The 25989-nt window shown below is 38.5% G+C and overlaps 1 protein-coding gene across 2 annotated transcripts in view; it reads right to left on the reverse strand.

Moving 5' to 3' along the window:
• CTNNA3 (catenin alpha 3) overlaps window positions 1–25989 on the reverse strand; it is a 2043451-nt gene that overhangs the window by 257265 nt on the left and 1760197 nt on the right. For both annotated transcript variants that reach the window (XM_043982624.1, XM_043982622.1), the window contains exon 14: window positions 13295–13387. In XM_043982624.1, the coding sequence (XP_043838559.1) occupies window positions 13295–13387 (93 nt within the window). The remainder of the gene's footprint in view (window positions 1–13294; window positions 13388–25989) is intronic.

Consider the following 25989-nt stretch of genomic DNA (forward strand, 5'->3'; position numbering starts at 1 on the left):
CTTACTTTAATCCAATTCACTGGAGGTCATGATATAACTCCGATGTCATTCTCCTCTTGGAGAACAAAGGACAAACAACAATAAGAACAACATATACATAGGCCACTGGAGGTGCCCTTTCCTCATTTTCTTATCCTTTTTGTTCTATGATACCATAAGTCCCATCTATAATAGCCAAAGTGTGAAGACTGGCCACCCATGTGCTCTCTTCCCTTACCTTCTATACACTTCATGAAGCACTGCTCAGAGTTCTTCCAGTCTGTTTTACTGCTCATGTGTCTGGGATAAGATAGAACTCATTAACTCTATTCCTTATGTATAATGAGGTAGAAGACCACTAGCCCTCCCCATTTCCTGTGCTAATACCTCCTGTGATCTTTCAGACCTTGCCATCTATCCCCACACTGTTACATGACCTACTGAAATAATTCAAGGACCTCTTAACCTAGGGATGTGACCATTGGTTGAAACCCTAGGACTTCTAGGTTTATCCATCAGCCCTGAACCTGAATTCTCTTTTATTTTGTCTTAATCAATGAGAGTCTTGACCAAAGGGGCTATCTAACTTTTTTGTTTGTGTTCTGAGTACTTAGTAGAGTACTATGATAGTAAGTACTTAATAAAATCATTTTCATTCATTTATTTGTCCAATAATTCATTGGCTTCAATGGATGGAGTTTCTGCAACACAAGTTCTCCCTTGAACCAGGAAATCCCTGTTCTAGATACCCAATACCCTCAATCAAAAAAACTAAATAAGGAAAAACAGGAAGAGGGGGAGGAGGAGGAGGAGTGGGAGGAGGAAGAAGAGGAGGAGGAGGAGGAAAAGAACAAGAACAAGAACAAGAAGACCAAGACAGATGATATTGACATCAGCAGTCCTTAGGAGTGTAATTCCAGTGATGGATTTGTTATGGGGTTGGGTAAACTGGGCAGGTGACACCAGTCTTCTCCTTGAGAAGACACACTTTGAAGAAAGAGAGATAATCCCATTAGGTGTGGCTGCTGTCTTTGTGGCTCAGGGTGGATGGAGGTGGGTGCTGTCTAGTGCCCAACTTCCCCCAGCCACCACCAGTGGGGGATGGTCCTCCTGCAGGTTATCACACCCAATAAGGGAACTTTCCTAAGTCAGATGATCACCCTATCCATTCCCTTCAGCATCAGTCCTCTATAAAAGTATTTGCTTTTCTCCTGCTTGAGGATATAGATATCTCAGAGGACTATGTCTCTGGATCTACCTCCCCTTGAGACTTGTCTCAAGGTTTCCTTTCTCTAGCACCCAAATAAAATATTATTTTATTCTACTTGGATTTGTGTGTGTTAGAATGTAATTCTTTACAGAGGAATTCCTAAGGACCCCCATACCCCAACAATCCATCACAATTTTCCCATAAGAGATTCATGTGAGGATTTGAAAGAGAAATGCTTGTGGCATCCACAGATGAACTTGCTCTTGGTTGGTAAAAAGCACCTTTATTGATGATGGCAAAGGTCCTTTGGAGTTTTAATGTAATAACATAGTCTAATAAAATATATATGTAAGGAAGTTAGCTCTTTCTTTCCCTGACCTGAGATGTTCATATCTGGAACTTCATTGATTTTTTAGGAATTTGTGATGTGAAAGCTCCTTCCAATAATGCAAATGTTGCAATGCATCATCTTAAAGAGTTTTGTGAAGCAATGGCAGATTAAGTATCTGGCTTGAACCCACCTTTGTCAGACTTCACATCTTGTTCACTCTGTACTTCAGGCCACCAAGCTTGATGGAACATAAATGAAATTAAAACTAAGGGATCAAGGACACATTTGAATTTTGATAGTTTGTTGACTTTTAAATTGAACAGCCCTAGTAAAAAAGAACAAATGATTATTCTTGTCTCTGACCCTGAGGAAGAAATAACAGGCAATTTTAAAACATTCACCCACATGGTGTTCTCCAAAATGTCTGTTCTTGTTATCTGAATGAGAGTGAGATTCTTTCCTCCTCCACACTTACTGTGAGACACCTGGACTATTTTATTTAATTACAGAAAGGTAGAATCTCAGGGTTAAATGACACTCCAGAGGAGATCAAGTCTAAACTGTCCCTGAGCAAGAGTCCTTTGTATGACATTTCCAATAAGTCATTATAGAGCTTGCCCCAAGTGACCTCCAATGACTAGAAATCCACCATTTTCCAAAGAAGTCCATTCCTTCCCATTGACACATACAAATGTCAACATGACCATCAACAACAACATTTATATGTATAGAACCACCATGTTTGTCCAAATTAGTTTAGTGACTAAAATAATTGCTAGTTTGCTTTGTAGAATCACCATTGCTTTATAAAAAATGTGTTATTGGCCTTGGTGGTGGTTCTACTCAATGCTTGTGGACCCAATCATTTTATATTAGTTAAACCTTCCCAGTAATCTGAGATATTTGCTAGTTAGAAAAGAGATAAGTGATAAAATATAAGAAATGCCACAGGGAGCAGAACTATTAAAAAAAAAAGATGATAATAAATAATGGGCACTACATGGCCAGACAGGGCTGGCAATTGGCTTTAGACCACAGTTGACTATATCACTTTATAAAAGATCCATAACTAGGGAAGAGTAAATGGAGCCTTGTTTCAGGGCTACAAAAATGAGAGGAGACTGATAGCTTTTATACTCCTCCAAGAGGTAGGAATACAAAAAATAACATAAAAGCAAAGGAAAACAGAAAAATCAGTTTAAATAAGTAGATATAAATTAGGATTTTTGCCACCACAGCTACCATCCAGATTTCAGATAACCTCATTCCTGCCTCAACCCTACCTTTCTTCCTCCATAGGTAAAGAAAACAAACAAACAAAACAAAACAGCTGCCCAGCAACCGCTTCCTGGTTGGTAGCCTGAGATAACTGCTAATAGGGCCAGTGCTCGAAGCATCATAGGAGCATGAATCTAAGGCTAGAAGAGGGAATAGACCTTGTTCAGTCATTTTTGGTCATGCTCAACTCTTTGTGACACCATTTGAGGTTTTCTTGGCAAAGACTAGATTGGTTTACCATTTCCTTCTCCAGCTCATTTTATAGGTGATGAAACTGAGGCAAGCAGGGTTAAGTGACTTGTACAGGGTCATACAGCTAGTAAATGTCTGAGGTCAGATTTGAGCTCAGAGAGTCTTCCTTATTTTGGACCTAGAGCTCTGTGCACTATGACATCCCCTAGCTGCCCTGACATCTGCTTGCATCTTACGGATGAGGTTTGGTCATTTGCTAATGGTCACACAGTTAGCAACAACATAGCTGGTGTGTCTACTCAGAACTTGTGACTATTTACAAGACATTTCCACTATTCTACCTCACCTCTGTCTCTCCACCATGTGAGCTGTGTCTCAAGGTCTCTTCCTCCAGGGAACTTAGGTGCATTTTTCTTAAACAGCTAATTGGAGAGCTCCCTTATAAAAGTTCGTTTGGCTGCAGGACCTTACATATCACCCCCAGCTTAGAAGCAGACAGAGCAGTTGTAGATGCAGCACATATGTTCTCTAGCATAGAAGGTGGAGTTGGTGGAGACTGTTCAAAGTCAGTCATCAAATTCCATTTTTCAGTCTTTTAAATCTTTCCCCAAATGATGAAATTTGGAAGTTATACTAGGAAGTGTGCTAAGGATTATAAATATAGCCCTGAGCCCCACCTGCTCCCCACCAAAAAAAAAATAATAATAATAATAACCTGGGGCTGGAGAAATGGCCAGATGGGTGGAAGATTGCTGCTGAGAGTTTCTTCCACTTCAACAAAATGCTTCCCATCCATCGATCTATAAGTCCTGGTTTACCATGCCCCCTCCCTGCCCAGGCTCTCTACATGTTGCAGGATCGCTGGGAGCACGATTCCTGTTGACTTCTAGGGAAGCATCAAAAAAGTTTACCTTAAGCAAATATCATTTCCAATTTCCATTGCCATTTATCTTCCCAGAAAGCTAGTCCAGCAGAGAGTCGTCCCCCAGGTCTGATCTCTCACCAATGAGTCCTATTAGATTTGTCTGACAAATGCAGCTAACTGCCGGCTGGAGGAAGACTCCAGACACTTTCCCACGTGCGTGAGAGTCTTCAGGGCTGATTTAGATGGCCTGAATTATCAGTAGGAGAAGGAAAATGGATAAAGTACAACTGTCAAGGAAAAAAAAAAGGAAGCACTCTAATTTCTAGAAAATAATGCAATCTGCTATTTCTATAGTATTTCACACAACCCTTCCCCCCATCAAAAAAAAAAAAAAACCAACACCGTGATACAAGCCCTATTTCCTTGACAACAAAAAATGATAGAAAACTTTTCTTTCTTTCTTTCTTTTTAGTTTGTGTTTTGTTTTGTTTTGTTTTGATTCAGAAAGAAATCTAGATCTTTTTCCCCACATAATATTGAATTAATATTTGGAAATATCTTGAATTCTGACAAATTTATGTCAAATCTACCTACCTATCTATCTATCTCTATCTAGATATCTACCTTATCTAGAGATATAGCTATATATCTATCTCAGGATGACTGGAGATAGCCCCCAATTTTTTCTAAGGCAATTGGGATTAAGTGACTTGCTCAGGGTACCACAGCTAGTAAGTGTCTAAAGTGAGATTTGAACTCAGGTTTTCCTCAGGGACTCCAGGACCAGTGCTCTATCTACTGTATCAGCTAGCTGATTATACCTAAATTACATACAATTATAAGTACTTTTTATGGACAGTGTTTCTCCTTTGATGGAGGGCAAAACATGAAATAAGAAACTTGGACTAGAAGAACTCTTAATACCTTCTAGACTCTGTTCTTTCAGTCTCCTCAAAAGAGCCCTCAGTTTACCTATAAGCATTCAGCATACCAAGTTTTATATATATATATGTGTGTGTGTGTATGTACATATATATATATACATACATACATATAGTGTGTATGTGTATGTATATACATATATACAAATATATAGGGACGCACATCTATACACATATATGTCTGCGAACTATAGTGCTTGTATCATAATAATCTTAAAAGTTCATGCACTCAAAAACATGAAGATTGAAGGAAGGAAGTAAAAAAAGGGGGTGGTAGGATTTGCAGTTATAGATGGGGTCCTATATAATCCAGACAATGTGTGATACTGTAAGGGTTAGGAATACTATGGAATGAACTGTGCCCAGTGCCACATGTGTACATATGTAGTCCCCATGATTCACAGTATCAACACAGAATAATTTCTCTTTCTATTACCCATTTAATTCACTTGTCCTTGCTTCTCTGATTTGCTATAGTTTTTCTTCCTAATTTAGCACCATGATGCTTGGCTCCTGTTTAAGCAATCTCATCTCTAACCAGGTGATCCCTTCTGAACATGGCCTGGTCAGGGCAAACTTCCGTGCTGGGCTCCCTCCAGTCCGAAATGTGGCTCAGCATCCTTGCCTGTTGCCAGCTTCTTCTCCTTTGGAAATGTAGGGATGGAGCAGTCTTTGCCATCCTCCAAGGGCTCAGAGTCTTCATCTGCTACTATCTCCAAGCCTCTATGTTCTAAACCCCAAATGCATCTGTTCTACCTGTTCCCTCTCTGGGGAGTGTACCCCTGGATTCTTTCAGGAATAAGGAGATGAAGAAGCATAATTCCTGATTCTTCATGTTTGCCCCTATAGTCACAGGACAAATCAGTACAGTTAAAATACCCTGGACTTGAAAATTAGAGGAGAAATAGAAAAATTAAAGAAAATATAGTAGTACTTTCACAAACAACTGCTTCTTTGAAAATAACTAAACAATAAATATTAAAAAAATAGCCAACCAGTTTGATTTTTTTTAAAAGAGGGAAGATCAATTAAATAAAATGAAAAACTGAATGAAGCGAAATCCCAAGTGAGAAGATGTAAACAATTCTCAGGGCCTGTTATACAAACAAATTTGCCAGCAAAGCATAATACTCAAAATAGTGGAATGTGAGTAAAAAATATAAAATACCCAAAAGAAAAGAATAACAAATTGAGATCTTAAATAATCTAATATTAAAAATGGAAAAGGACTAAGTTGTAAAGAACTATTGAAAGCAAACAAAACAACAACAGCAATACAAGCCTTGCTTCAGAGTTACGAGATAATTATAACAAATTTCTTAGGAAAAGATAACACCTGTACTGATGATCTCTGTTTTGTAGCATAGTTTGAGTCCTGATGTCTTCATTTTTTTCCTTTATTGTTCATGCTTTCTTTGGGGATTCCTGACATATTATTCTTTTTTTTTGGGGGGGGGAGGGCAGAGCAATGAGGGTTAATTGACTTGCCCAGGGTCACACAGCTAGTAAGTGTCAAGTGGCCGAGGCTGGCTTTGAACTCAGGTCCTCCTGAATCCAGGGCTGGTGCTTTATCCACTGTGCCAACCAGCTGCCCCCTCTGACCTTTTATTCTTCTAGGTAATGTTTATTACTAAAAGTAATTCCTTGGTAATCTGTTATGATATTTAACCTACAACTTAATTTAGGCATAAAAAGTTAAAATTTCCCCAAATGTTTTCCTTGTTTTAATTCTGTAAATCGTGTTTTATAACTGGATTTATATCAGTCGTTTTTATATATCTTGGTAGATTTATATTAAAATGTGTTCAATGATATTTGTTAAGTTCAAAAATGTTCTCAAAAGAAAACAAATAAATATTGGATTTAAATTTATATTTTGTCATAGATCACTTTTATAGTTTAAAGCACTTCTCTGATGCCTCTACATGGTATTGAGATTATCCTAGGTTCATAATATGATCATAAGTCTAGAAACTGGGAGAGACCTTAGAAGTCATCTACTCTAATGGCTTCCTTTTACAAATAAGAAAACGGAGGCTTAAAGAGTTGAAGTGCCTTACTTAAGGTTTCCCAAATTAGTAAGAGGCAGGACAAGGTGGCAAACTCAGGTCCTGTTACTTCAAGTCAGTGCTTTTTCTGTTATGTGCTTGGAAGTTAGAATATTGGAGAAGAGGCTGCTGGGTGGGGCAGTGGATAGAGCACTAGCCCTGGATTCAGGATGACCTGAATTCAAGTCTGGCTTCAGACTGTTACTATCTGTGAGACCCTAGGCAAGTCACTTAACATTGTTTGCCTCAAAAAATAAAAACAAAAATAGAATACTTGAGAACATAGTAAGCTGGAAAGATTTTGAGTACAATTGAAATAATGCACTGAGTGGTTGTCCCTTAAAGGCCAGCCTGGCTAGCTTCAGAGATACTCGCCTTCAAGTTGGCTACAGGCTCCATCGACAGTAACTCTAAAGAACCGTCTATCTAGTAAGGCAATCCTGGGTTTAAGATCTGCCTTTGGGGAGGTCATATGAATATTAACAATGTTACAGAGACCTGGAGAGTTGACATAATTGTATTTATCCTGGTACTTACTCAATAGTCATTTTGATAACAACTGATGAAAGAGATGGAGAGAGTAAAGTAGGTGGACCAAAAAACAAGTAATTCTTCTTTTTTCCCCTCAGACTTCATGCAGTATATTGTTCAGAGTACACACAGACACACTAACTTCAGAAACAATGCTTGTTGCCAGGACCTGCTAACACCACATACTCCACTGGTTCCTCATGCCAAGAACAATCACATGTTGCCTGGAAAATTGTCCTCAAGGAGGACATAGTCCCTCAAGTCCTTGGCCACAGATTTACTAAACTGCCATGGTGCATGGGGTCCTTAAGGCAATGTTCTTTGGAGTACTAGGGGCTGGCCCATGTCAAATCCAGATCCTTAGGTCCTCTAGAGATGAGATTGGGCATCAGCAAAAGCCCATGTCCTTGGTGATGCTTGGGCTCATGACAATAATATTTGAGTGGCTTTGTGGGCAAGTTACCCACCTAAAGAAGCAGAGGTCAGATTAGGTCCATGGCTGGCAGGAAGCAATTTTCATTGACTCCAATGTCCTGGAGTATCTGTTGTTTACTTGGCTAGGATAAAAGTAAAGGGAATGATTTCTCCTCTTTGGCCCGTTAGCTACTCTGATGAGAGAAGAAAAGTTTTTCTTTGGTTTGGAGGTGGGTTGGATCATCAAAATCCCTTTCCTCATAATTTGTGAGAGAGGTGTGTATACTTATATGACTTAATATTGGTACCACATTACCTTTTTATGCTTCTCTTGAGTATTTTTTTGGGGGGTGGGGATTGTTTTTATTTTTTTGTTTTGTTTTTTGCAGGGCAATGAGGGTTAAGTGACTTGCCCAGGGTCACACAGCTAGTAAGTGTCAAGTGTCTGAAGCTGGATTTGAACTCAAGTCCTCCTGAATCCAGGGCCAGTGCTTTATCCACTGCACCACCTAGCTACCCCTGCTTCTCTTGGGTCTTGAATGGGAATGTCAAATTTTCCATTTGGCTTTGGACTTTTTATCAGGAACACTTGAAAGTCCTCTATTCATTAAATATCCATTTTCCCCTTGAAAGATTATACTCAATTTGTGGATATCCATGGTTATAATCCCAGCTCTTTTGCCTTCTGGAATATCATATACCAAGGCCTCCTCTCCATTAATGTGGTAGCTGGTAAATCGTGTGTGATCTTAACTATAGCGCCATGATAGTTGAATATTTTCTTTCTGGCTGTTTGAATTATTTTCTCCTTGACCTAGGAACTCTGAAATTTGGTCACAATATTCCTGGGAGTTTACATTTTGGAATCTCTTTCAGATGGTGATCACTGGATTCTTTCAATTTCTATTTACCTCTCTGGTTCTAGTATATCTGGAATACGTAGTAACCAGGATCTTCTGAAAGTGTATCTTCAGCCACAGATATCTTGCTGTTTGAGTGTTCTGCAATTAGATGCATTTCCACAGGAGCTAACCTGTAATAACCAGCATGTTCTGAGAACTGTATCTCCAGCCACAAACGTCTTGTCCTCTGTTCTCAGAGCGTATCTCCAGTCACAAGTAACTTTTCCTCTGAGTGTTCTAAGATGTGTTTCTATAGAGAGTAAGCCTGCAGTAGCCAGAACGTTCTCAGAGACAGTGTCTCTAACCACAAATATCTTGTTTTCTGCATCTTATATAATTGTGTTGACATCCCCCAGCCCTTCCTGGAAGTGAGATGCCCACAGGTGTAATGCATTAAACACATTTTCTGAATGCATCAGTGAGTTATGCTCACCTTCCACCAATATACACCCTTATAAACTGACATGCAGGACCCTCAAGGATAGGACAAGGATAGGGGAAGAAGGTGAGCAACAAGCAGACCTGGAACTGCTGTCCTCAACTCCCAACTTTTTATTCCAGAAAATTGAGAACTCTTTCCTCCTCCTCCCCTTCAGCATTCCATCTCTAATTTTTCTAATCTTCTATTAGGTGTAGAGAGTTGAACATCTTACCAGAATTCAAAGCAGAATTTTACTTTTTTGGATTAAATAAAACATCTAACCTATCCCACTTTAAGATATACAGAACATTTTATGAACATTTGTTTCATTCCTACTCTTCTTTTTCTTTTTTTTTTTTTGTGGGGCATTGAGGGTTAAGTGACTTGCCCAACGTCACACAGCTAATAAGTGTCAAGTGTCTGAGGCAGGATTTGAACTCAGGTCTTCCTGCATCCAGGGTCAGCGCTTTATCCACTGTGCCACCTAGCTGCCCCCATTTGTTTCATTTGTAAAAGGAACTCAGAACAACTCTGTGAGGTAGGTACTGTCATACTCATTTTACATGGAAAGAAACTAAGATTCTCAGAGGTTAAATGATTGCCCTAGGGTCACACATTTACTAAATGTCAGGGAGAGGCTTTGAACCTAAGGCTTTCTGACTCTGAACTTAGATTTCAATTCACTAGAAGAAATTCTCTGTCTCTCTTGATTCAGTTGATCTCATATTAATTCACTTAAATAATCACCTTTTGGAGAAATGCAAAGGCTTGTGGGTTTAGAAATCGGGTATTTTCCATATATCCCTAGGTATAAAAATGACTAGGAGACTCACAGCATGGTTCTTGTGTAAGTATATACTTATCTGCACTGAGTGCATGAACCTGACCAAATGGCTCCTTGATTTGAAGAACCCCCAAGGAGGACATATATAAAAAAAAAGGCAGTACTCAAGAGAATATGCTTAAGGCTTTCCCAGTTTAAGAAAAAATAGATGTTTTAATAGCATGAATTCCAGGAGGGGACCAAAGGTTTGATTCAATATTATGAAACAGAGATCTTTTTTTGACCCCTATACTGATACTATCTTTGCAGGCATCTCATCAACAATAATAGTCACCTTCTCTGAAGTGCCTTTGTTATAACTTCTCTACAGACTTTGTCCAAGTCTCACCAAAATCCTGGGCAAGTGCAGATGGTACAGCATTTTTACATATGAGGCAGCAGAGCCTCAGAGACGTAAAGGAAATCCCCGTGGTCCCATGACTAGCAACTGAGAGAGGTCAGATTTGAACCCAAGTCTCTGCTGACTTCAAATCCAAGGGAGTCTATGTTCAAAGGGGATTTCTTCATCAATGGGCTCCAGTAAGAAAAAAAAAATGAATGCATGTGTGTATAAATGTGTGCATGTATGTATATATAATATGCACATATATGTATATGAATATGTACATATGTATATGAATATGTATATGTATAAGTGTTTGGATGGATTGGAGAAAGAAAGAAAAAGAAAGAAAGAAAGAAAGAGAAAGAAAGAAGAAAGGAGGGAAGGGAAGAAGGGAAGGAGGGAAGAGAGGGAGGGAAGGAGGGAAGAGAGGGAGGGAACGAAGGAAGGAGGGAACGAAGGAAGGAAGGAAGGGATCCAAATATGGGTTATAGCTCTGTCATTTTCAAAGTATGTAATCTTAGGCAAGTCGCCTGCATTCCTAGCCCCTAGCACAGTGCCTTGATTATTATATCTAACAAATATCTCTTCAAATGAAGTGTCTTAATCAGTAAAATGGGTGTATGAGTATATACACACACATATTTCAAACTCTATACTTCCACAGTGTTGTTAAGTTTGGACATGTCACCTCATTTCCCTGGGGTTCAGTATTGTCATTTCTAAATTGGGGGGAACAGGGCTAGAAGCCTTCTGAGGTAATTTCCAGCTCTGGCTCTCATAAAAATTTGTGGAGTTAGAGATTATTATAGGACTCTTCCCAGCCCTATGCTCTCTATCATGAAATATAAAGAACTCAAGTTGACATCTGGTCACTTCCACAAACTCTTCCCAATCTTTCTTTTCACTTGGTTCATGACAATATTAACACAGACTACATTCCAACTTACGCAATAATTATTGCACATTTTATATTTCAACCCAAGTGGCCTACTTGTTGGTATAGGACATGCTACCTCTGAGTCTATGCTCAAGCTGTCCCCTATTCCTAGAGCACAGTTCAACCTCGCCTTAACCTCTTAGAATTAATAGATTCCTTCAAGATTTAATGCAGGTGCTCCTTCCCTTATTTCAAGTGGCCCCTGTGTACCACACTAAATTTTAAAGGCCACCATATCACATATTAGTTTGTAAGTCTGTTGTAGCTTTCTATGTGTGAATTTCTACCACATTACTTCTCCAACTCCCCTCCAAAAAACCCAGAATTGTGAAAGGATGTAAAATATTGTACCAAAATGAAAATTCCTCGTGGAATTGGACTCTTGTTATTTTTCTTTGTATACTCAGCATATGGAGAGACAGATGGATTAGACCTGTGATTTTATAAGCATAAGGAATTCTTTGTGAGCAAACTCCTTCTCCCTCTTCAGATCACCACCTACACTACACCTTCTGAGATGCTTGAGATAATTAGAAAGGAAGTGACTTGCCCAGGTTCACACCAACAGTTTGAATCAGAGCCAGGACTTGAAGCTCAGTCTTCCTGTGTGAAAGGTTATTTCTCTATCACTTATTACACACTTTGTCCCTAGCATATAGAAAGCACTTCATTCATAAATGAATAATGATTTTTTAAAAATAAGCCAATCAGTTAACAAGACTTTATTATTTATTGTGATAAGTACTGAAGCTACGGGTACAAAATCAAGCCAGTCCCTTCCCTTGAAAAGTTTATATTCTAGTTGAAGATGACATATATAAAGAAGAGAAGACCTAAGTAACAAATATGATGAGAGGAATCCTAGGTCAACTGATTGATATCCTCTTTTCAAGAATGGCCTTGTTGATTGGATTACTTTCCCCCAAGCAAGAGTCCGAAAGAGTATGAGCTTCAGTATGGGGAGGACAGCATCTCGTTTGTCTTGATAGGGTAAAGTAGATATGGTGAACTCTTAGTAATCAGCAGATCTGGGCTACAGAGTTGGTGCTTTTTCCATTTAGCAGTAGAGACTGGAGTACAACAGATGACCATGAAGATGGCCAGAAGACCATTAATGAATGCTTTCTATTTAATGAATATTAGGACCTGAGTTCAAATCCAGCCTCAGACACATACTAGTTGTATGACCCTGGGCAAGTCCCTTAATCCTGTTTGCCTCAGTTCTTCCTCTGTAAAATGAGTTGGAGAAGGAAATGGCAAACCACTCCAGTATTTTTGCCAAGAAAATCCCAAATAGAGTCACAGAGAGTTGGATGTAACTGAAATGACTCAACAAAAATAACTACAACTACATAATGCATGAATGGGAATTGCTACTAATGTGCACTTCTTTTTTTATTCTAATATTATTCTATTTTCTTGGTGTTATACGATTCAGTTAGACACCATATTCCCACTCTTTCTCTCATCTTTTTTTTTTTTTTTTTGTGGGGGAACCAACATTATAACACCCTGACAAGCACATAATAGGCATGCAATAAATAGATAAATATGGTCCCAATCTTAAGATTAATTAAGGAAATCCAAAAACCCTTTGTCATTCTGAAATTCAATAGGGAGATAAGGAGACAGACAGGTGATGCTTTCATCCCAAGAGATTTTTTTTTCTGTGTCATCTAGAACATAACTCTGATTTCATATGGTTTAGCTTTCCTACTCTAAACAAACAAGTACATATTGATATTCTTTTTAGGCATCCAAAGAATGAAAGGAAGTTGAGTGAGTCAGTGACTCATCCAAAACAGCTTCTCTAAGAGCTTTAGAGATGAACACAAAGGAATGAAGATTTTCTTCCCCTTCTTCAATCCCTCAACCCTAACCGGACAGGCATGAAGACGCCTTATCACTTCATGGCCTATTCAAGAACACAGCCCTTTTTTGTTGCTTTGTCTTTTATTGAAATGTTTTCTCCCAGTACTGCATGACAGCAGCCATGGCCACCCATATTTTGATGAGCTCCCTGGCTTCACAACCCTAGCACAACAGAGGCCTTCATCCTATTTCAAGGGCACCTACCCGATCTGTCTTCCCTTCTGTCTGAACACTGGTGTGACTGCGGACATCATGATCTTCTTCCAAGTCGGAAATATCTTCCAGCTCCTCAGGAGTCTAGAAAGAGAAAACACCATGATTCAGAAATGAATCTCTTCTGTAAGCATGGCTTCTAAAGGACTGCCAAACCCTAAAGACTGAAGAGGAGGACAGTAAAGGTGGAAATTGGAGTGGCGGTGGAACATTGATTCAATTAACCGTGATTTAGGGAACTGAGGAAAAGGTCACAAGCACAACAAATGTAAGAAAAATAGAATCACTTCTCTCACAACACGACTAATGCAACAATATGCTTAATGGGATGGTACATATATAACCTCTAGTAGACCGCTTTCTGTCTTAGGGAGGGGAGAAGGAAGGGAGGGAGGGAGAAAAATTTGGTACTAAAAATCTAAAAACAAATGTTGAAAAGTATCTTTACATGTAACTGGAAAATAATAAAATACTTTTATGATTAAAAAAAGAAATATAGAATCAATGGCCAAAAAGAGTATCAAAGAATGTTAAGTTATTTGTATGAAACTTTTTTCTTAGTATCGACAATTATTTATTTATTTATTTATTCATTCATTCATTTGTTTGTTTGTTTGTTTGTTTATTTATTTATTTATTGTGAGGCAGTTGGGATTAAGTGACTTGCCCAGGGTTACAAAGCTAGTGAGTGTTAAGTGTCTGAGGCTGGATTTGAACTCAGGTACTCCTGACTCCAGGGCCTGTGCTCTATCCACTGTGCCATCTAGCTGCCCCATATCGATAATATTTTAATGCCAGCTACAACACGGATACACCAATGCTTTTAGAATTACAATTACATCTTTCACCAATACAATTTGCAAATGAGAGTCTTTAAAGTTTGCAACAACAGAGGCCAACTCTGAGGCCAACCTGGTGAAGAACCTATTCCCTAATCACTAGGTGGGCATGTACTCGGTCTGTCTCTGTATCTCTCTCTCCAGGAAAAACTAAGAGAGGCCTTTTAGGAGCTTGCTTTCAGGTGGTATAGATTGACCTCCACACCTCAATGAGGCATCAGAGATGAATGATACAAAAAGGAAAAAAAAAATGGGGCTGTGTATGTAGCATGCAGATCAAGATCAAAAGTAAGAAAAAATCCCAGAAAAACAGGCTCTAACAGAGCGGCCAGCTTAGATGATAAAGTAATTGCTGAGCAAGTAAAATAGAATCAGGGCAGTGAAGGGCAAAGAGCGGGAGAGAGAGAGGACCTGAGTTTGAATCCTGGCTCAGCTACTTAGGATCTGTTCTTCAGTTTTCTCATTTAGCAGATTGCTGGGTTGATCTAGAGCTCTTCTCAGTCCCTTCTGCCTCTGGATCTAGAATCCTGAAACTTGATTTAAGTTTTTCCACTAGTCCAAATCAGGTCTCCATTTTTACATACCCAGTTTCCCTAATGAATTTGTTCTAGAACATGGCTTTTCTTAATTCGAGGGATTCGTTCAGCTCAAATGCAAAAATTGCAGACTTTCAGTGCTACAAGGAACCTCAGCAGCTGTCGCAGCCAACCCAGACCTTACTCTATAACATCCTTCTCAAGTGATTGTTCATCCTCAACTTAAAGACTTCCTTTCTTTGTGGGAAAACACACTGTCTCCCAAGATGGTCCATTTCACTTGGGATAATTCTAATAGATATGGGTTGGGGTTTTTTATATTCGTTTTAAATTAGTCTTTCTACTCCCATACTTATTTACAGATATTATGCATCTTCTCAATTCAAGTAAAGCTAGCGTGAATCCAAAGGGTATAACTTGTAACAATTGGATAACTGAAAGTTTTCCATTTGTGCGTTATTCAATGAGTATTTATCAAGAATATGTTTTTGTTCAGTTGTTCCTGACTCTCCATGACCTCATTGACCATATTGGCCTTGGTGTTTTCTTGGCAAAGATATAGTAATGGTTTCTCATTTCCTACTCCTGTGTATTAAAGCAAACAGAAATTAAGTGACCTTCTCAGGGTCATACAGTTAGTAAGAGTCTGAGGCCATATTTGAAGTCAGGTCTTCCTGACTCCAGGCCAAGAGTTGTATCTACTGAGCCAACTAACTGTCTCTAGGCAAAGAGAGGTTAAGTGACTTTCCCAGGGTCATGAAGTTGGTGTTTGATGCCACATGTGAACTCAGATCTTCCTGACTCCGAGTCCAGTGCTTCATCCACTGAGCCATCTATCTTCCCCCTATCAAGAAACATACTATGTTCCTGACACTGTACTAATTGCTTTGTATGCAAAGGAAGGCAGTAATATTATTAATAATAATAATAACAATTTTTTTCAGGGCAATGAGTGTTAGGTGACTTTTCCAGGGTCACACAGCTAGTAAGTGTCAAGTGTCTGAGTCCAGATTTGAACTCAGGTTCTCCTGAATCCAGGGCAGGTGCTTTATCTACTGTGCCGCCTAGCTGCACCCCCCCCCCCCATAACAACAACTTTTCAATAAAAATTGCTCCCAACACCGAAGGAATCTATATCCTAATGAAGGAGACAACATGATTTTTTTTTAATAAGACCCATAGAAAGTTAGTAAAATTAAAGTGGAAGGTATTAGCAGCCACGGGGACATGTTTCACATAATAATCTTTTGCTACCAAGCTCTGAGCTACATTCTCAATAAACATATGAACAATGAAGACACATGTGAAATGACCAAAGAGGCTTCCAATGCCCTCAGGTATTATGTCTCTCATGCAGACAAGTAAAATGCATGATAGTTGGTACAGGCTTTGCTCATTAAATCTACTCCAGCTTCCTGGGGACCTGCCCTGTATGCCCAGCCCTGTGCTTGTTTTTGTCATATCTCAAGCCTTTGCCCCTGGTGACCAACCTAGGGAAGCTGAGTTGCAATCATTGACAAAATAAAGCAATTTCCAACCCACTAATGTCCTCCCCCATCGTCTCGTCTCATGGATCTTTAAACAGTGTTCCCCTTGTACTTAGACTGATTCTCCTGCTGGGGTGGAATCTTTTATATTTATTTAAGCTGGCTCTTATCTGATATTAATTTCACCATTCCTATGAGACTTTCAGCATGCTGAGGAATTTTCATCTTTCCTCTAGTCTCTCTGTAGTGCTTCTTTGCTGGAACTGTCAGCTGATAGGATCACAGTGCAATTTACTTTCTCTTCATAGGAATTAATGGGATCAGTTCTCCACTTTGGAGCCTTGACCCAATTGGATATTTCATTATTGGTTACTTTATGGGTTTTCCCTGCACTGTTTTTGAGACATCACCTTTCTAATTTCCCTCTCCAATACATCATCGGCTTCTGTAGCATCTGAATAATTTAAGTCCAAAAAATTCCCTGTTTCTCATCCTGTCGTTTTAGCAGGGAAGGGTATCAAGATATTCTACTATCATCTGTTTGTTATAAACCTCAGCTGTTTATCATTTGCTCTCCCTATATTCACTTCACATGACTCACTATTTATTTAAATATTTTGTTCAAGTCAAAACTGGGAGTTACTCAGCAGACACCAAGTACTCGCTGATTTAATATAATGCATTTTTTTTGGTGGTGAAAAACCTAACATGTAAGGTTATAGTAGAGGAAACTGAGCAGATTGCACAGACTTGAGTTCAAGTCTTGCTTTTAAAATGCTCTATATGATTGACCTGTAAATCACCATCTTTCAGACTTCTAGACAATTCTCACTACAGAATTGTAGCTATAAATCTGATAAAGAATTCAGTGGCTATCTAGTCTGTGAGGAATGATTATTAATAACCAATATCTTGAGAAGATTCAGAGCTTCCCTCTTCTTCCAAAATCTTGACTTTTAAGTCCATTTTTTCCTGAAAGTCATTGCTGATAATGAAATTGCACTAACTCTTCTCATCTTGATAAGATGACACCCAAACTTGGAAGGCATTGAATCTACGTTAGGGAAGACCATTGTCCTTTACTCAAGCTTACATGGAGATGGATCCTTTGTCTGCATATCCAAAGGCTAGGGTGGTCTGAGTAGAGATAATTTTTCTGTCCAGGGGTCACTCAGTCCACCACTGAAAAGGGTATACTTTTTTTGAATTGATAGCCGAAAGCTATGGGTGATCTGGTGTAGAAATATTCTCCCTATTCAAGAGTTACTCAGCCCTTCATTTTAATATAGTTCACCTCCAATCATGTTAATCACTTTGATTTGATAACTGTTTGATGGATCAACTACTGTTTTGAAGGGTATATGAACTGTGATTCTCATTGTGTTTGGTCTCAGAAAGACTGCCAAATTGCCATCCTTTTATTAATAACCTGCTGCCCTTATTAATAAAATTATTAAATTAACCAGAAACTTTATCACTCAGAATTTTAAAATATCACAAGTCCAAGACTCTTGTTTTTACAAATGAGGACGATGAGGCCCATGGAGGTTTGAAAACTGATTTGGCTATGAGGGTGAGAGAGAGAAGACAAGGAGGGCCATAAGTCTGGGTAACTGGCAGGATTGTAGCACTCTTGATAGCAATGGGGAGGTTAGGAAGAGGGGAGAGTTTGCTGGAAAGATAAGGAATTCAGTTTTGGATGGGCTGAGATTAAGATGTCTACAAGACATTCAGTCTGAAGTGTACAATAGACAGTTGGAAATGCTAGACTGAAGATCAGGAAAGAGTTTAGAGTGTGGACAAAAAGATCTGGGAATCATATACCCAGAAAAGATAATGGAATCCATTGGAGCTTTTGAGATCATCAAGCAAAATTACATAGAAGGAGAAGGAGTATTACTTTCTTCAGGACATTAATACACCACTTAAAGCATCAGAGGGCTCCAAGCTGGAATGTTTTTGTAAGTCTGTGTGTCTAGGTTAAGGGATGGAGAGCGCATATATGAAAACAAAAATCTCTACAATTGTGCCTCTTACCTGATGTGATTATATAGGGGAGTTGGGGAAAAATAACTAAAGTGCTGGCTTTAGAGTTAGGACATCAGTAGGGGTGGCCTGACTCAGGCATGCTTGCCAGCTGTGTTACCAGAAATCAGTCACTTAGTATCCAAGAAACTCCATTTGCCCTTAGGGGTTCTTCCATGAATCTCTCTGGTATTTCTAGTGTCTGGCTAGCACAGTGTCTGACTGATGGTAGATATTTAATAAATGCTTGTTGAATGACTGGCAGTTAGCTAGGGATAATAACAATCCCACTGACTGTTTCAGAGGGACATTATAAGGAAATTGCTGGGAAAACTCAAAGTGTTCCTTTTCTTCCTGTTCTACCTGCCTTGAAATTACTTGATATTACTGGATATATACTGTGCATTGTCATATCTGTGGACAAGTTATTTGGTCTAGTATTAATTAATCAATCAACATTTACTAAGTGCCTACCAGATGCCAAGTACTGTGATAGGCACTGGGTTGGGTCAAAGGAGAAAGTTAACTTCTAAAGAGGAGAACATATTTCACTTTGTCTCTGTATTTCTAAGATTTAGCATAATTATTATCATAATCACTATTAGCACTAATAACAATGCTATAAAAAGGACAGGGAGATAGAGAACATCTAGATGGGAAAACTTTTTATCATAAAAGTGTTTTATTATTTTCTAGTTACATGTAGAGATAGTTTTCAACATTTATTTTTATAAGATTTCTAGTTCTAATTTTTTTCACCCTCCCCCCTCAGGAGGACCTGAATTCAAATCTGGCCTCAGATACTTGACACTTTTAATTAATTTATTTATTTTTCATAAAAGTATTTTATTATTTTCCAGTTACACATAGAGATAGTTTTCAACATTTTTTTTAGACAATTGGGGTTAAGTGACTTGCCCAGGATCACAGAGCTAGTAAGTGTCAAGTGTCTGAGGTCGGATTTGAACTCAGGTTCTCCTGAATCCAGGGCCAGTGCTCTATCCACTGCACCATCTACCTGCCCAACATTTGTTTTAATAAGATGTCTAGTTTCACATTTTTCTCCCTCCCCTCCCTCCCTCCCCCCTCCCCAAGATAGCAAGCAATCTGATATAAGTCACATATGTACAATCACATTAAACATTGCATTAGTCATGTTGTGAAAGAAGAATCAGAAAAAAGGGGAAAAACCCCAAAAATAAAAACAAAAGTAAAAAATTGAAACAGTATGGTTCAATCTGCATCCAGACTCCACAGTTCTTTTTTCTAGATGTGGAGAGCATTTTCCATCATGAATCCTTTGGAATTACCTAGGATCATTGTATTGCTAAGAAGAGTTAAGTCTATCATAGTTGATCATCCCACAATGTTGTTGATACTGTGTACAATGTTCTCATCCTGTGATGAGCAAACTTTTTGACCAGACTGGCCGGCACACTTCTTTATCATTTAGAATCTTTTTTTTTTCTTTTCTTTTTTTTTTTTTTTTAGTGAGGCATTTGGGGTTAAGTGACTTGCCCAGGGTCACACAGCTAGTAAGTGTTAAGTGTCTGAGGCCAGATTTGAACTCAGGTACTCCTGACTCCAGGGCCAGTGCTCTATCCACTGCACCACCTAGCTGCCCCGCTATCATTTAGAATCTTAAAGTACTTCCTGATTCAGTAAAGTTAAGTGATTTTCCCAGAGTCATGCATTTCGTGTGTGACTGGGGCAAGAAATGAATCCAGCTTTTTCTCATTATGAAGACAATTCACTCCAGTCCATCACAACAAGAATAGTGATGATAATGATTAAAATTTATACGATGCTGTCTTTTGAAAATTGAGACACACACACACACACACACACACAGTTCATTTAATTCTTACACCTACCATCTGAGCTAGTTGCTATTATGATACTCATTCTTTGGTAGCTGATGGTACAATGAATGGAGTACTGGGCACGAAGTCAAGAAGACCTGAGTTCAAATGCAGCCTCAGACACTTACCAGCTGTGTGACCCTAAGCAAGTCAGTTAACTTCTATGTGCCTCAATTTTCTCAAATATAAGAAGGGGATAATAATAGCACTCACCTCTCTCAGTTTTTGTGAGGATCAAATGAGATGACATCTCTAAGAGCATTTAGCACAAAGTAGCTCATTCCCTTTTCCCCCTTTTTATGAATGTGAAAATGGAAACAACATTTGATGTGTAACAGTTACTTGATAAGGATTTGTTGGGTTGGATTGACTTGAATAGAATGGAATGAGAAAGAAATAATGTTCCTTTATTTTTTCTTCTACTAAAGAGGATGAAACATATGAATGATAATTCCCAAACTTTCAAACATTGTTTTTGATACTTTAGCACAACTGAGCCTGCAAAAACACAACCATTTATTAAAAAAGCAGGGTAACAAAAAACTGGCAGTACACATAGACCCACACATGTATTGAGGAACAAAAGGGGATGTGTATTTGTGTATATCGCAATGTATTTGTATTGCTTGTCTTCAAAGCAGCTCAAAACTCTTTGCGGATGTTATCACACTTTTCCTTTCTCCTCTCAGGGTGAAACAAACAGAGAAGTAAAGGATTATCAGAAGAAACATTCCCTGCCAGTGACTTAGACATGTCTGAAGGTGAAAAGCCAAAGGAAAGCTTTGGCACGGCCTGCTGATTACTAGCAATGCTAGAAGCTTGAATTTCCCACGTGATCCTTTGTGCTCCAACTGCAGGTACAAACTTAGCTGAATCCTGTAACTTCAGTAAAATGCACCACTGAGCGGGGATCAAAGCAGTCAAGCAAAGGATGGCTAGAAAATCGGGGAACCGCCGGTGACAGATGCCACGGAAACTGTTCTGGATGAACTTCAGATGGAGACTTTTGTTGTGACCAAGGTAAATCAGGAATCCTCCAGGTCAGCTTAGATGAGCACAATAGAATGATGGCAAATCAAGACAAATTTAGCAAACAGATATTTTCTAAAGGTAGGAGGAAGCACCACAATGTTCACTGAAATGCAATTTTGGGACAAGTGTGTGTAGAGTCGTGAAGAACATACTTCCTTACTCAGGATATGTATTCTTTTAAAATCAGTCTTTGGCCACCTTCCTGAGACTAAAGCAATGTGTAATATTAAGAAATGACCAAGCAAAGAACTAGAAACAAAGTTGACTGAAGAATGAGTAATTTCATGGCATGTGAATATAACAGAATATTAATGGGATGTAAGAAATATGTCTACATATGATGATCATAGAGAAGCACTGAAAGACTTAGATAAACTGATGCAGAGTAAAGTAATCAGAGCCTAGAAGAGTATTACAATGACACTAAAAATTTAAGTGGAAAGAACCATTTGAAAACAATGGAATGCAAATGGTGAAAAATAATAAGAATGAACAAATATACCCTCAAAGAAAAGACAGAAGATATTTCCCCATATTCCTTTGCAGAGAGGAGAAGTCCATAGCTGGAGTACATTGTATCTATTTCCAGGTAATTTCAATGTATGGAATGTTTTGCTTATTTTTTTTTCTTTTTTTCATCTTTTAAAACTATTCTTTATTAAATGAATAGCTTTCTGGGAGGGAACTAGGGATACTAAGGAAAAATTTAGGTAATGCAAAAAGAAAAGAGATTTAAAAGTTATTTTGAGGAAAGAAAATATACTAATTGACCACCTTTGTAACAGGACCAATCATCAATTGGAAAGGAACAATGCAAACATGGAAAGAAATCAAATTCTGTCTTCAGAAATACTGGGGTCAACTTTCCAGCTCTGTGATTTATGGCATTATCTGTGAGACACTGGCCAGTTATTTAACTTCTTTGGACCTCGTGTTTGTTATTGTTGGGGTTTTTTGCTTAGTGAAGATGGTTGTTGTTGTTTATATCTGAAAAATGAGGGATTGGGCTTCTTGACATTTATTCTAAATGTATCTTTCCACAACTTTCACTTATTACTCTTACCCCCCCCCCAAACATACATACTACATGTAGTCATACATATGAAGGCAACTAGGTTGCTCAGTGGATAGAGCTCTGGACCTGGAATCAGGAAGATCAGAGTTCAAATCTGTCCTCAGATCCTTACTACTTGTGTGACACTGAGGTAGTCACTTAACCCCTGTTTGCCTTCATCCACTGGAGAAGGATTTGGCAAAGCATTCCAGTATCTTTGCCAAGGAAACCCTATGGACAGTATGGTGCATGAGGTCAAAGAGTCAGACTGAACAATAGAATAAAAACAAGACCTGTATGTATATGTATGTGTGGATACACATACATATGTAATTATATTTGTACATATCTATGTATATACTTATATAGAGAGACAGAGACAGAGTTTTTCATTGGCTAGTCCTACAAGTACCTGAATACAATTACTATGCTTTCCCAAATAATCCAATTGATCCTCCAATAATCTAATTTCACTAATAATCAATTGATTAATAGTCAATAATCCTTGAAGAACTAGTCCTTATATGGCCTGAATCCCTTTGCCATACTATTTCCTGTGCTCTTGATTTTTTTCAAGTTTATGAATATACTAATTATACAAAGACAACAAAATTCCAGAATCAAATGTATACAACATCATTGGATTTGACAGGTATGAACTGGTTTATGGCTCAGATACCCTCTAGTAGAAAGGAATCCTGCCATGTTGGTTATAGAATGGGCCTTAGAACCAGGAAGACCAAATTTAAGTCTTGGCCCTGGCACATACTGGTTGTGTGACTCCGGGCAAATTATTTAGTCTCCCAGTGCTCTCTGATTGCTCTAAGATTTGGAGTACCAGAGGCAATCTGTCTTGATACAAGGAACCTTCATGCCACAGAATACCCTACACTGGTAAAATCACAAATCCAGTCCAATCCCTACTATTTTATTTTCTTTTTCTACTGTTGGATTTTCTTATCACAATGTTGTTATAATATATTTTAGATATCACTTGGTGCCATTACCACACTTCTATTTCTCATTAGGGTGAATCTGCTGCCCCTTCTCACTATGATAGAAACATGACTTTAACAATACAATAATCTATTCATTTCTAAGAATTCAGAAGTGTGGATGGTTAAAAAGAAAATGAAAATATTGGTTTCCTGTAAATGAAGGAAATTCTCTAGGGAGCAACTTAACCACCGAGTTATAGTCTGACAAAAGTAAATTACGGGCTATAGAAAATACATCCAAACTGAATAGCAAAGAAGATGTACAATGGGCCCAGCATATGATTAACCACCTAAGAAAATGTGTTAGCTTGGGAAGTAAAGCCCTTAGCCCAAACAATACTTTTGTCAAATCTGAAAGGAGAGAAGAAAAAAACTCTCTGCTAGGATTCACGAAGACCTCTAGGAATCACATTTTTCAAGGATTGCTAGCCTGTGTTAAGTTAGTATTGGGATGATTGCCAAGAATAATTATCATAATGTCCCCAGTTTATATAACTCATTCATGGGCTATGATGGAAAAAGGGACTACTTATTGCTTCATTACCTCGAAAGGAGGGGGTACAGGAGGGAAGGAGCATTTATTAAACACCTACTATGTGGATAGCTCTACCCAGAACCTCCATATATGGATTGCAGAGACAAGTCTTGTCTCACTCTTCTCCAGGCTCTACTTAGGGCTTCCTCTCCTGTACTCCGATACTGAGTACCTTGGCTTCTCTCCCATGAACCCTTCTCAGCTCCCTTCATGTATTGTCTTCCCCCATTAATATGTAAAATCCTTGAGTGCAGATACTATACATCTTTTTTCCTTGGATTTGTATTCTCACCATTTAGCAGTGTCTGGCACATAGTAAGTGCTTAGTAAATATTTGTTGATTGGCCTTGACTACCAAAAAAAATGATAAACTCTTAATAAATGCTTTTTTAAACCTCTTTGTCTGGGGGCTTCTTTTAAGCAGAGATGATCTTTTCCTTTTCTTAATATCCTCAGTGATTAACATAATGCCTGACATAAAATAGGCCCTTACATGCTTCCTGACTGAATGACTGACTTGTTGATTAAGGACATACATAGAGGCAAGCAGGTGGTACAGGGGATAGAGTGCTGATCCTGGAGTCAGAGACACTTGAATTCAAATATGAATTCAGCACACACTGGATGTGTGACCTGGGGCAAGTCACTTAGTCTCTGTTTACCTCAGTTTCCTCAACTGTAAAATGGCATGAATAATAACACCAACCTCCCAAGATTGCTGTGAAGATCAAGTGAGAGAATATTTGTAAAAGCATTTAACACAGTACCTGGCATACAGAAGGCTTTCTATAAATGTCTCCCCCTTCCCCCTTAGAGAGTAGGTAGATAGAAAATAATCTCAGAAATTAAGGAACTAGTACTTGGGGACATGCAAAAAGTTCTGCAGAAACTGGGATGTAAATTTAGTCTTGAAAGAAGTCAGGAAAACTGAAGGGAAGAAAAGTTCAAGTAGAACATTCCAGGCATGTGGGAGGACCAGCTGAAAGAAGAGATGGAAGATGGAGGGTCACATCCAAGGATCTTGAAATAGGTTAGTGTAGCTGAGTATCAGAGAGGATGGAGGGGACTAAGGTATAAGAAGGCTGGTAAGGTAGGGAGAGTTCAGGTTATGGAAAAGCTTTCAATGGCAAACTACATAGGATTTGATGTTTAATCATGCAAGCCATTGGAGCACATTAGGCAGAGGTGTGACATGGTCAGAACTACTAAGGTTTAGAAAGATAACCTCGGCAGTTCATGGATGAAAGGGGGAAATGAATTGAGGCAGAGACTAAGGAGGAGGCCATTACCATATTCTAGGTAAAAGGCTATCAGGGCCTAAACTAAGGTCATGGCTTCATGGGTAGGGTGAAATAGACATATACCAGAAATATTGTGAAAGTAGAAATGACAAAATTTGGTAACAGATTGGATATGTGGGTTCAGTGATAGTGAGAAGTAGAAAATAACATTGAGGCTATGGGCCTATATCATGGAGGAGATGATGATGTCCTCAAGAATAAGAACAAAATTGAAAATGAGTTAGGATTTGGGGATAAAATAAGTTCTATAAATCAAATTTATAATAAACCAAGTCATTCCCCAATTTAGAAATGGTCAAAGGACATGACCAGGCAGTTTTCTGATGAAAAAAAATCAAAGCTATCTATTGCCATATGAAAAACATGCTCTAAATCACTATTGATTGGAGAGATGCCAATTAAAACAATTCTGAGGTACCACCTGACACATATCAGATTGGCTAATATGACAAAAAAGGAAAATAATAAAGGTTGGAGAAGCTGTGAAAAAAAATTGGAACATTAATGCATTGTTGGTGGAGCTGTGAACTGATCCAATTATTTTGGAGAGCAATTTGGAATTATGCCCAAAGGGCTCTAAAGTTGTACATACCCTTTAAGCCAGCAATGCCACTATTAGGCCTTTTTCCCAAAGAGATCATAAAAAAGGGAAAAGGACCCACATGTACAAAAATATTTATAGGTGCTCTTTTTGTGGTGGCAAGGAATTGGAAATTGAGGGGTTGCCCATCAATTGGGGAATGGCTGAACAAGTTGTATATAAATGTAATGGAATACTACTGTGTTGTAAGAAACAATGTGCAGGCAAATTTCAGAGAAACCTGGAAGGACTCACATGGACTAATGATGAGTGAGATGAGTGGAACAGGGAGAGTTGTGCACAGTATCAACATTATGTGTTGATAAACTGTAATGGACTTCATTCTTCTGAGCAATACAATGGTCCAAGATAGTTCCAAAGGACTCATGATGGAAAATGCTTTCCAAATCCAGAAAAAAAAAGAACTGTGGAATCTG

This window comes from Dromiciops gliroides, chromosome 2 (assembly GCF_019393635.1).
Source record: "Dromiciops gliroides isolate mDroGli1 chromosome 2, mDroGli1.pri, whole genome shotgun sequence".
NCBI lineage: Eukaryota > Metazoa > Chordata > Mammalia > Microbiotheria > Microbiotheriidae > Dromiciops > Dromiciops gliroides.